The sequence below is a fragment of the Lithobates pipiens genome, unplaced genomic scaffold (assembly GCF_037356315.1).
Source record: "Lithobates pipiens isolate NorthernLeopardFrog02 unplaced genomic scaffold, aLitPip1_a1.2 Scaffold_3, whole genome shotgun sequence".
Lineage (NCBI taxonomy): Eukaryota > Metazoa > Chordata > Amphibia > Anura > Ranidae > Lithobates > Lithobates pipiens.
In genome coordinates, this window is record NW_027507790.1 from 149,581,913 (window position 1) to 149,595,539 (window position 13,627).

The following is a 13,627-nucleotide window of genomic DNA, read 5'->3' on the forward strand; positions in this document are numbered from 1 at the left end:
AGGGACGCTGTGATTGGCCCTTTACCTCAATCTGTGATCAGCTTTGTGCAAAGGACACAGCAGTTACAGAGTGCACCTGATGTGCACCACAGGGGGAAGCGTGCACTTGGAGGACAGGGTGCCCTCTCAGAACTAGAGAGCTGCACTGTAGCAGCCTTTCAGCTGTGGTGTGGTTATGGGGTGGTTAAATATTTTTTAGGGGATGTTGTACTTTATCTAATTTAAGGTGAACAAGGTGGTGTATAGAGCATGGGCATTTCATAAATCTTTTTGGTAAGAAAAAATGCAATTTATTTTTTATTTAATAACGTATTGACATTTTTTAAATTCCTTAAAAAAAGTTTTGGTCATCAGTGTTTGGACATATACAATTGTATAATATTGTGCTTCATTTGGTAGGTAATGCAGGGTAACCCTGTTTACTGTAGCTCCAGACACTTTCTACTCCCGGTTATAGCTTTACTGTGCGCTTTTCGGCATTTGAGCATACAAAAGAGTGCACACATAGCACAGCTTCCATGGGAAAATGTTCCAAATGTTTTTCCATTGTGGAAAACCAGAATTACAAGAAACTGTGTAGCTGTTTTAGACCGTGAATAAGTTATTGGACAAGAAACAGTGGGCATGCACTCAAAAAAGGAAGTAAATCACTACAGCATAATTATCAGAAATACCACTTTTTAAACACGTTTGTTTTTTAGGCAAGTCAAGGGAAACAATAATTGAACAAATTTTAAAAACCTTGATAAGTTCTGATTTTGCCTGGGTTCACACTATTGTGAACACAGACATTGCATGTGATTCGCACCGCATTGCTGTGCAGATCACATGCAATGCAAATTCAGCCAGTTGTATGGCTGAACTTGCATTGGATTCACACGAAAAAGGTGTACAGTAGGAACCTTTTTTTTCCCCGCACTGGAATTGGGTCGCATGGATGTGAACACCCATACGATCCGATTCCTGACCTAATGCACGGTTCGCACTGAGAACCGATCTGGGGTTGTCATTAACCACTTACAGACAGGAAGATTTGTCCCCTTAATGACCAGGCCAATTTTTGCGATACGGTTTGCGTTGCTTTAACTACAATTGCGCGGTCGTGTGATGCTGTACCCCACAAATAGAGATTTATTTTGGTGGTATTTGATCACCTCTACAGTTTTTATTTTTTGCGCTATAAACAAAAAAGACAAAAGAAAAAGATCTGGTGTCACCAGTGACACACCTCCACCCCTAAATACAACAAATATACCAGTAATGCCACACACCCACCGCTACCGCCTTTTGGGAGCCCAGCAAGTGGCACTCTGGCTTTGTGGACTGGTAAGAATGGGGTCGTATCCTTGGCCCCTCCTACTTTTTGCCTTTACATCCATCACTATGTCGCATCTCTCTGTTCATTTAGATACATCAAACCTTCATCTACCCCTAAGGAAGCGAGCTATGGTCTCGCGAAACGTGTCAGATTCTTGATGCCTGTGCATACTGTATGACATTTTTATGTATCAATGCTATTTTTACCATGTGCAATTTTATTGGCTTAATTATTGTTTATACCTTCCATGTATGTATAACAACTTTTGGATAAACACTATTATTGTATTTACTTCTGTTACTTAGTGGAAAACTGTGTTCACCTCAATGTCCCGGGGCAATTTCTTTTATATTTATAAACAAGAAAAGAGCAACAATTTGGAAAGAAAAAAAACAATATTTTTTACTTTTTGCTATAATAAATATGCCCAAAAAAGTAACTTATTCATTAGTTTAGGCCAATATGTATATTACATATTTAAAAAAAATTTAAAATAATTGCAATAAGCGTATATTGATTGATTTGCGCAAAAGTTATAGTGTCTACAAAATAGGGGATAGATTTATGGCATTTTTATAATTTTTTTCACTAGTAATGGCGGCGATATGTGGTTTTTAGGGGGACTGCGACATTGCAGCGGACAGATCGGACACTTTTTTGGGACCATTGACATTTATACAGCGATCGGTGCTATAAATATGCACTGGTTAAGGTATAAATGTCACTGACAGGGAAAGGGTTTACACTAGGGGGCGATCAAGGGGTTAAATGTGTTCCCTGGTAAATGTTTCTAACTGTGGGGGGATGGGACTGGCTGGATGTCACAAATGTCACATCTACCCCAATGCAGGTGGTCAGACACTGTAGCTAGCTACTATGTACTTCAACTATAGCAGCCCCCTTTCCCTTAAAGCAAGCAGGCCTACTGGTACTTCGTTGCCCCCAGGACTTATACACAATGCTATAATGCCTGGCCACCATACCAGGGCAGACACGAACAGAGCAAAAAACAGACTACTTGCAGTTTAGCAGACAGATAGCGTGGTTCTATGACAGTCCAGGGAAAAGCAGGCCGAGTTCAGGGAAAAGTCCAATATCCGATCCGGGTCAACTCTGTCTCTATAACAAGCAAGGTATAGAGTGTTCGTTGCAGGTGAACACAGACGGGGGGATGCAACAGCCAACACCCAGATGCTAGTATGAGGAGTAGGAAGACTAAGTGATCCTGACATTACCCCCCTCTTAGGAGGGGCCCCCGGGCGCTCAAAGACAAGCTGGACATCCAGCACAGGGCCATCAGACCGGGCAGAGGTCTGTGGATCCACGAGGTCAGGCTGGTTAGCAGGGTACGTGTCATAGGAGTCAAGTTGGACAACTGAAATATGAGCGGACTACAGAGAGCCCTGAAAAAAAAAGGTTGAAAGCCCCACCTGGCCGAATGAGGCAGTTAATCCAATGGGTGGATCAAATCTCTTAGACCAGTTAGAATGGGTGTAGTAGAAGTAGGGTTAGGCCAGGTTACAAAAAGCCCTGAATAATAAAAAGCAGAAGGCTCAATGGGCATGGGCCAGACCAGCACAATTGATGCAGTGGCCGACCAATCCGCATTGCCAAGCGCAGCCACTGTTTGAATCACATCACCAGAAAGTCCTGAATAAGGAAAAACAGGAAGGTCAATGGGCATGGGCTGGACTGGCATAACTGATGCAGTGGTTGATTGGGCCGCATCGCCAGGTTGTAGCAACTGTCTGAATCGCATCACAAGGTGTAGCGACAGTGGAACTTGTGGACAAGTTTGCCTGGCTGTGCGGCCAAGGGAGTTTAGCATCAGGCAAAGGTAAGAGCAATCCAGGGGACTTGACTTCTGAGGACATAGAGGAAGTTTCCAATCAGGGCTCAAGGCTACAAGACAACAGATAAGCTCGGTTTCTAGGAGGAGAGGGTTCAGGCTGTGGCAATTGGCTGGAGAGGTGACCTGTAGAGAATTCAATAGACCTGTCAGAGTCTTTTGTTATAACAGAGTCATATAAAGGCACATGGTTGTGTAAACTGTAGTCACATTTGGAAACATTGTCATGATCAGGATCTGAATAAGACTATAATAAAAGGTACGTGACTGGTACTGGCCACACAAGAGAGTTATACATGGGCAACTGGTCAGCTGTTTTAATGCAATTCTGGATGCAGGTCTGGGACCAGGACCCAATCTCCTCTGTAGCCCATTCTATGTGCGGGTTGTGAAGTTTAAGCCAGGGATACCCTAAGATAAGGGGATAAGCAGGAGATGAGATCAAGCAGAAGCTGATTGTCTCCTTATGAAATTCTACAATGGTCAGGGCAATAGGTACAGTGCACAAGGTCACCAGGACCATGGATAAGGGAGAGTTATCAACGGCTAAGACTGAGAAGGGTCTGTGCACCTTAGTCACCGGAATCTGTAGACGGTGTGCTAGTTCCCCTTTGATGAAATTGCTAGCAGCACCAAAATCAATGAAAGCTAAGAGGTGATGAGAAATTTTGGCAGAGCTAAGTTGTGCAGGAACACAACTTGTCTTGGAGGGAAACAGACACTGTATGATATATAGAAGCGGACCCCACTCACACTAGACTCTTGCCGTTTCTCTGATTATTAGGACAGTCAGCGACAAAGTGGCCGTGATTGCCACATTATAAGCAGAGTCCCTGAGATCTCCTTCTAGTCTTTTCCCCAGGGAATAAATGGGTAGCACCATTTTGCATGGGCTCATCCTCCTGGAGAGGTTGAGAGGGCCCAGGAAAAGAAGAGATGGGCAGCGTACTGGGGGTCAAAGAAACAAACCTCTCTGTACGCCTTTCCTGTAAACACTTGTCAATACGGATGGCTACTTGCATGGTTTCATTCAATGACTTTGGTTCAGGGTAGTGAACTAAGGAGTCTTTGATGGAGTCTGATAAATAGTGGAGAAAATTGCGCTACTAATATCGACCAGCTGCCAGCATCAGCAATAAGATTAATTGCATAAGAGTATAAAGGACAAGGGAAATGCAGCGCTAAAAACTGAGTATACCCCAGATGAATGTCTGGGGATGATATACAAAATATAAAGTGCTGTGTACTGTGCTAAATACATATATATTCAATGAGTGATCCTGGAAGTGAATCAATGATAATGCGAAAACCTTTTAAATACTATAGCGACATGCTATGTACAGTTCTAAATGCATATATAATAATTAAAATAGCGTGACACATACAAACTAATGTGATAACACAGATAAGGTGTGCAGACCTATGATGGCCACAAGAACCTCACATAGAATGACCTGTAAAGAAAACCCCTTAGATTCCAGAGGAGTGAATGGCAAAAGTCACTGAAACATAATAAAGTTCATAATGATGTGTTCAATGCCTTAAAAAATTATCCCAGGGTATTGCAATTCATAGGATGCAACAATGAGGCTTAATCAGGCAGAGTGAAATTCGCACACAACACCTGGGGATGAGCCTCCAACACCAGGGGAAGGGGATGGGCACTCTTACCCTAAGCTGTGGACACGCACACCAACAGAGGTGGATCAAACAGGCATGGACGTCAGGAACTCAATCTCCGACCTGAACTCCCATTAATAGACTGGCATGTGCATACACCTGTATCCATCAAACCAAGGGTGATACGAGGCGATGTTCCTGGTAAATGTGGTACTCCAGAAAAGAGAGCTGTGAGTTGTGAAATGATGATCCCTGGTGCATCTGATTTACCATCTCTGCTCCCTGGAGCATGCCAGTCTATTCGTGGGAGTTTGGGGCGGAGATCGAGTCCCTGACTGTTGGAAGCACTGTTGGAAGCACATCCCCGGGTGCCGTGTGCGAATTTCACTCTGTCCGATTTAGCCTTATTGTTACATCCTTGTTACATCCTATGAATTTCAATACCCTGGGATCATTTTTTTAAGGGATTGAACACGTCATTATGAACTTTATTATGTTTCAGTGACTTTTATGTTGCCATTCACTCCTCCGGAATCTAAGGGGTTTTCTTTACAGGTCTTTCTATGTGAAGATTTTGTAGCCATCATAGGTCTGCATACCTTATCTGTGTTAGCACATTAGTTTGTATGTTACACGCTATTTTAATTATTATATATGCAATTAGCACTGTACATAGCATGTCACTATAGTATTTTAAAGGTTTTCACATTATCATTGATTCACTTCCAGGATCACTCATTGAATATATATGTATTTAGCACGGTACAGAGCACTTTATATTTTATATATCCTCCCCGGACATTCATCTGGGGTATACTTAGTTTTTAGCGCTGCATCTCCCTTGTCCTTTATACTCTGATAAGCCTAACTTGAACTGGCTTCTTAGAGCTGGGCCATTCCACCCTGAGTCAGGTGCCCAGCGGTGGAAATCAGAACAGTATTGTTCAGCTGTGCGTTTATCCTGACGTAATGACCTAAGGTTAGCTTCAGCTGAATGGGCACGGTCAGGATGATCAAGCATGAAACCTAAGGCCTTCTGACTGGGTCATCTGCAGGGAGACTAAACACCCAAGACTGGGGATCCCTTTCCAACCATATAATAATCAGGCTGACCTGCTGTGCTTCAGAACCAGACGAGTGTGGCTTAAGCTTAAAGTATTACATAGAACTATTTTTACAGTTGGAAAACACATGGGGGTCACCAGAAAAACAATCAGGAATGTTAACTTTGGGCTCTGGCTTCTGCGTTACCTCGGTGGCACATCAGAAGCCGATGACACCGCACCCCTTGGAGGAAGCTAATAAATCTGGCTTTGATTGGGATGCAGTGGGATATCTTTGCTGAGCCCCATGATTCCACCAATTCTGATAACATGAGTAAGCCCACGCTGCGGGATATCTTCACCGCGGTCACCTCCTGTAACACCTCCATAGCTGCACTCACTGCCGAGATTAAGGGGGTCAAATTAGAGATCTCGTTTCTGTGACAGGATACACAAAAGCTGAGGGAGAGAACATCTGTTCTAGAGGGAAGAGTGAGTTCCATAGAAGATGACATGGCACCCATGCAAAGGGACCTCACATATAACTCTCACCAACATACATCCTGGCTGGAAGATTTAGAAAACAGGCTGTGACACAATAAACATAGGAGCCATAGGTTTACCAGAAAAAGTAGAAGGCAAGAACCCAGTAGATTGAATTGAAAAATGGCTCACTAACACGTTTGGAAAATAAGTATTTTCCCCCATATTGTCATCGAAAAGGTTGCACAGAGTCCCCTGCTAGGCCACCCCTACCTGGAGCTCCCTCGTGGCCATTTTTTATTCAAGCTCCTTAATTATAAGGACAGACAGTGATGCAATTCTTCATAATGCTAGAACTTAGCCTGAAGTCCTGAGGATAGACAACACTAAAGTCTCCTTTTTCCCAGATTTCTCTGCAGAATTGCAGAAACAAAGAGCTAAATTGACAGATGTGAAATGCCGCCTCAGGGATCTGGACTTAAAATATGCTATGCTGTACCCTGCTCGTCTGCGTTTGTAAGTCATGGGGTTTGTTCAATTTGATAAACCCTCAATCGCTGCACAAAGGCTGGATAGAGAGGAACATTCCCTGAGCGAGGATCGGAATAGATGTCGCCCTCCAACCGAAAGTGAAGATTGAACCTCCATGTGAATTACAGGACCCTTGCAATTACATAACCTTATCCATGGATATATAATGTCAGGTGGAGTGTCTTTTGTTACTACAATTGTTGGGGAACAAACGGCTGCGGTCCTTGTTGCTGAGAAGCTCTGTGACACTTTAGTGTGCTTCCACTGTTGCCCCCCTATATGGTCCTGTATGAATTTCCAGTTGGCTTTTTTTTTTTTTTTTTTTACTTTTTTTCCTTGGTTTAAGGGCCCTGTTAGCCCTGCAGTTCTTATTTTTCTACCTACCTTGGCCATCCTCTTTATGCTCATATGCTTAATTTGTTGGTATGCTTTCAATGGAAATAACAAATATTACCAGTATGGATCAGAGGCATGTGGTTACTGCCTCCATTATTCTGCCAAATACTCTACTATTGCATGTATGTCTAGAATAACCAGAGTTACATACTGGAATGTTAGGGACTTGAACAGTCCAGCTAAGCATTTAGCAGTGCTGACGTCTGAACGAACTACTCCCCAATTAGCACAGAGGTAGTTTTGCTACCAATTCCATGCTACATATTCAGTGTACTCAAGGGGGGTATTCTGATTAGACAAGGTATCCAATCTTTAATTTTTTTTTTTTTTTAGGTGTGCTCCCTGTATGGGACAAGATGTATACTCTCAGGGATGTACATTCCTCCACCCTTTTCATCTCTTCTTAGACTACTTCCAAATTTTATGGCTCACTATCCTGAATTACCTGTCCTAGTATTGGGAGACTAACAATTATATAGATCATGAGAAAGACAAACTTACAGCATGTTATCCTGGGCACTGCGCACAGCAGAGGCCCTACAACATTTGCAAGTCTTCACACACACACACACACACACACACACACACACACACACACACACACACACACAGTTGCATCTCCAAAAATTTGAATATCATCAAAAAGTTAATTTATTTTAGTAATTCAATTCAAAAAGTGAAACGCATATATTTTACAGGTACTCCTCACTTAACGACCAGGTTCTGTTCCAACGACAAAGTCACTAAACAAATTGGTTGTTAAACGAGGAACCACAAGTAATCAATATTTTAAGCATTCTTAACTACTGTACTGTATTGTGAAAAAAAGTTCTAACCACAAAACTCCAGCTCAATAACGTTGTTTTAATTGGCATAAGTAGAGAACGCAAACAAACATTCTGTACTGTACAATACAATGATGTATAGCATGTTGTTCAGGTGGGGAGAGCTGGTCGTAAGTCCGAGTGGTTTTTAACCACTTGACCACTGGGCACTTAAACACCCTTCCTAACCGGACCAATTTTCAGCTTTCGGTGCTCTCACATTTTGAATGACAATTACCCAGTCATGCAACACTGTACCTATATGAAATTTTTGTCCTTTTTTTCACACAAATAGAGCTTTCTTTAGGTGGTTTTTAATCACTACTGGTTTTTTTTATTTTTGTGCGACAAAAGAAAAAAGACCAAAAATTCTGTAGAAAATTGCATTTTTGTTTCCGTTATAAAATTTTGCAAATTAGTAATTTTTCTTCATATATTTTGGCCAAAATTTATACTGCTACATACCTTTGGTAAAAATAACCCAAATTGGTGTATATTATTTGGTCTTTGTGAAAGTTTGAGAGTCCACAAGCTATGGTGCCAATCTCTGAAAATTGATCACACCTGAAGTACTGACAGCCTATCTCATTTCTGGAGACCCCAACAAGCCTGGAAAGTACAAATACCCCCCAAATTACCCCCTTTTGGAAAGTAGACATGCCAAGGTATTTAGTAAGAGGCATGGTGAGTTTTTTAAAGTTGTAATTTTTTTCCCACAATTCTTTGCAAAATCAAGATTTTCTTTTTTTTCACAAAATTGTTATATTAGCAGGTTATTTCTCACACACAACATATGCATAGCACAAATTACACCCCAAAACACATTCTGCTGTTCCTCCTAAGTATGGTGATACCACATTTGTGAGACTTTTACACAGTGGGGCCACATAGAGAGGCCCAGCATGCAGGGAGCACCATCAGGCGTTCTTGGAGCATAAATTACACATATAATTTCTTGACTACCTCTTACACTTTTGAACGCCCCAAAAATGACCCCATTTTGCAAAGAAAACAACCCAACGTATAATCTGTGAGGCATATCGAGTCTTTTAAACATGTCATTTTTTCTACAAGTTTTTTGAAAATGTGTAAAGAAAATAAAAACACATTTTTTTTTATACAATGTTGTCCATTTACACAATATTTCTAACACATATCATGTACATACCAAAAATTACACCCCAAAATAGTTTTTCCTACTCCTCCTGAGTACGGCGATATCACATGTCTGAGACTTTTCCACAGCATGGCCACATACAGAGGACCAACATGCAGGGAGCATAAGTTTCAAATCTAATTTGACTACCTATTACACTTTTGTGAGGCACTGTAGTGGCATGGATGTGGGATGGATGAGCATGAATGGGGATGGCTGAGCATGAATTAGTATGGCTGGGTACGGCTGAGTATGGATGGATATAGATTGGATGGCTGGGTACGGCTGAGTATGGCTGGGTATGACTGAGTATGACTGAGTACGACTGAGTACGACTGAGTACGACTGAGTACGACTGAGTATGGCTGAGTATGGCTAATTATGGATGGGGGTGGATGGGATGGCTGAGCATGGATGGATGGATGAGTATGCTGAGGATGGATGGATGGCTGAGCATTGATGGATGGATGAGTATGCTGAGCATGGATGGGTGAGCATGGCTGGATGGATGAGTATGGACGAGTGAGTATGGATGGGTGAGCATGGTTGGATGGATGAGTATGGACGGGTGAGTATGGACGGGTGAGAATGGCTGGATGGATGAGTATGGATGGGTGAGTATGGATGGGTGAGAATAGCTGGATGGATGAGTATGGATAGGTGAGCATGGATGTATGGATGGGTATTGATGGGTATGCAGAGTATGGATGGATGGGTATGCAGAGTATGGATGGGTATGCAGAGTATGGGTGGGTATGGATGGGTGAGCATGGATGGATGGATCTGTTACTGAGTAGCGCCGTGGGCAGTACACAGGCAGCCCACAGTGCTGCTGCCACCAATCTCTCCCCTCTGCGCTCACACTGGGCGGAGAGGGGAGGGAGAAACCAGAAATCACACCAGTTTGTTTACATATGATCGCTCGTCATTTGACAGAGCGATCACGTGGTAAAAGGCCAGGATGACCAGCTTTATGGAGATACCAATTTAATTTTCCAGCAGAACTTGGCACCCGCCCACACTGCCAAAAGTACCAATACCTGGTTTAAGGGTCATGGTATCACTTTGCTTGATTGGCCAGCGAACTCTCCTGACCTAAACCCTAGAATCTGTGGGGCTTTGTCAAGAGAAAGATTAGAGACACCAGACCCAACAATGCAGACAAGCTGAAGGTCCCTATCAAAGCAACCTGGGCTTCCATAACACCTCAGCAGCGCCACTTCTGATGGCCTCCATGCCATGCCACATTGATGCAGTAATTTGTGAAAAAGCAGTCCCGACCAACTATTGAGTGCATACTGTACTGTACATAGACATACTTTTCAGTAAGCCAATATTTCTGTATTAGTAATCCTTTTTTTACTGGTCTTAAGTAATATTATAATCTTCTGAGATACAGAATTTGGGGTTTTTACTAGCTGTAAGCCATAATCATCAAAATTTAAAGAAAGTAATGCTTGAAATATATCACCCTGTGTGTAATTCATCTATATAAAATATGAGTTTCACTTTTTAATTGAATTACTGAAATAAATGAACTTTTTGATGATATTCTAATTTTATGAAATGCACCTGTGTATATGTGTATATATATATATATATAAAATCAAAGGACTATGTAAAATAAATGCATTTATTCATATGCAAACTATTAAAAAATTTGGCATTTTGCAGAAAAACTGTAAAAACTGGCATTCAATTGAACAATGCGCCCTTGTTAGGTCTGCAGGCTTGTTTGGAGCAAATCACCAGAGAGCAGCGAGATGTGTTGTAGGTTAAACACAAAAAGGCTTTCTGACAGTCAGATTCATTTTCAGACAACAACAAAGGTCACACAAAGTTCAGGATATGTGTCAGGTCAGAAGCTGTCCCCCAAAGCAGAAAAATGGTGATGTTATAGGTATTACTTACGGCAGATCAAGCAGCACTTCGCCTTGGTTTTGATTTTCACCATTTAGCATCAGTAAAGCCCTTTGAGACTCCAGGCAAGGCCGCTGCCCTATTTTCCTTTTTCCTTGGAGTTTCTGGACTTTTTCACTGCTCCTTGCCCCTGCTTTCCAGAGAGCTGGGATATATGTGCAGGTCTGATGGCAGAGATGTTGTATTAAGAAAAATACACAAAAAAATCAATACATTGTGGCATTAAAAATAACAGATTGCATGAACACTCTTGATAAAAAACACAATCCGAGTAATTGTGAATATTAAAGAATTAAGGACCCTTTACACCTTAAACTGAGAACAAAGTATTAAGTCTAAAAAATATGTAAAAAGTACAACCCTATGGTTTAAGGGAATCCCATGCCTGCAAAAGTCATATACATACAAAAAACATTAAAGAAATAGAGGTTGAGTGTGGCCACTCCTTTTTAGCCTTTCATAGCTGTCAATGGTAAAGGTGGGCATAGACATACCATGGCTTACATATACTGACAAAGATCTTAAAGCTTCACTTTTGTTGGGAAAAAAAACATTCCCCCCTGGGTGATCAATGTACAATTGTTGCAGATTCCAACCTTTTTGTTATTCTAAATAAATAGCTGTTTGTTTCTCTCTATGTGAATGGGAGTAACTTTTTTCATTATTGATTACCTGCTGCAGGGTTCTAATGAGGAAAGGGACAGGGTCTGAATCACTTTAGACATCATAAGCGGTGTTCCAGCCTAGGGAAAAAAATTAAGTCAACAACTACAAATACTGTAGCTGCTGAGTTTTAATATAAGGACCCTTACCTGTCCAGGGAGACTGAGATGTTGGCACCCCAGATGATTTTCAGATCGGCTCTTGGGTGCTCCCGCACCATTCATGGTAAGGGAAACGTGCAGTGAAGCCTTTTCGCTTCACAGCTGGTTCCCTACTGCGCAGGCATGAAGCATTTGTAAGCTGCGCTTTCAAACTAGCCTGGCGGTGGAGGAGGGGGGACAAATTTACGCAGCGCAGTCTCCCAGAAGTGGGGACAGGTACCTGTGAAAAACAGGTACCCCCCCCCCAAAAGGTGGCAAACGTGGCACCGGAGGGGGGAGGGAGGAAGCAGATCAACGGAGCTTCCACTTTTGAAACTGAAATGTATATTGCAGAGGATGCCCAAAATCTGATTTGTATCTTAGTGCAGATTTCTGGGAAAATCAGTGAGCAAATCACACAAGCAGGAAATTACATTTCTGGGGGGTGTTCTGTACACCATGTGTGTACAGAACGCCTCCAGTTTGCCATATTGAATTGCATTTTACAGAAAATGACAGCGCTGCAGATTGAAAAGGAAATATAATTTAGTTCCAGCTAGAATCTCTAAAGCCCCATACACACTATCAGTTTTTCTGCTGAGTTTTTCCTTCAGATTTACCGAAACCATATAATATGAGGTTAAACCTTAGGAGTTTCAATTTGTATGCAATCAGGCAGGCCCTTCCACTACATGGTTTTGGTAAACCCGAAGGAAAAACTCAGCAGAAAAACTGATAGTGTGTGTGGGGCTTCAATATTTTCCGGATCATTCGGCTTCCTGTTTTTGTGGCTGTTCAGAGCTGGGTTCACATTTACATATATGGTGGAAATGTCCAGTGGTACAAGAATTTTGAAAATCTATTTTCATGCTTGCCTCAGCAATGTTCAAAAGCACTATTACACCTGACCTGGCATTGGCCCTTCTAAAAGTAAGGCCGGAATTTCTACAAGAAAAAAAAAGTTTAAATTATTAATACAGCTCTTAACAGCTGCTAAACAGACTATAGCTTAAGCTTGGAAAACACCTAATCTGAATTTAGCCGATACCAAACATAGAATGAACTAAACTCTGTTACATGCAAAGATGAAAGCTTTAAAAAAAAAAAAAAAAAGTCTAAAAAAGTTTAATAATCTATGGAAAACATGGATTAACCGGTTCCAGACCGGCTCACGTGTATATACTGTGGCAGAATGGCACCTGCTGGGCGAAACCCTGCATGGGTGTGTCTTCCCCATTAAGAGCTGCCAGAGGACACGCGCGCCGGCTGCACAGCGGGGGACCCGATACGAGTGGCCACCATGTGCACGAGAACGAGCACAGGGATTTGTGTGTAAACACACAAATCCTTCTTCTGTCGGGAGAGGAGATATATCGTTTGTTCCTAAGAAGGAACAATGATATATCTCCTCCCCCAGTCAGTCCTATCCCGATACAGTTAGAACACACATCTAGGGAACACACATTTAACCCCTTGATCGCCCCCTAGTGTTCACACCTTCCCTATCAGTGACATTTACACAGCAATCAGTGCATATTTATAGCACTGATCGCTGGATAAATGTCAATGATCCCAAACATGTGTCAAAAGTGTCTGTTCTGTCTGTCGCAATACCGTAAAAAATTGCAGATCACCGCCATTACTAGTAAAAATAAATAAATAATAATAGTGCCATAAAAAATTT

The 13,627-nt window shown here is 41.9% G+C and overlaps 1 protein-coding gene across 1 annotated transcript in view; it reads right to left on the minus strand.

Moving 5' to 3' along the window:
* The window catches only part of SLF1 (SMC5/6 complex localization factor 1), a 187,256-nt gene that overhangs the window by 52,796 nt on the left and 120,833 nt on the right, over positions 1 to 13,627 (minus strand). Inside the window, exon 14 of the mRNA XM_077462392.1 lies at positions 11,132 to 11,304. Within this exon, the coding sequence (XP_077318518.1) occupies positions 11,132 to 11,304 (173 nt within the window). The remainder of the gene's footprint in view (positions 1 to 11,131; positions 11,305 to 13,627) is intronic.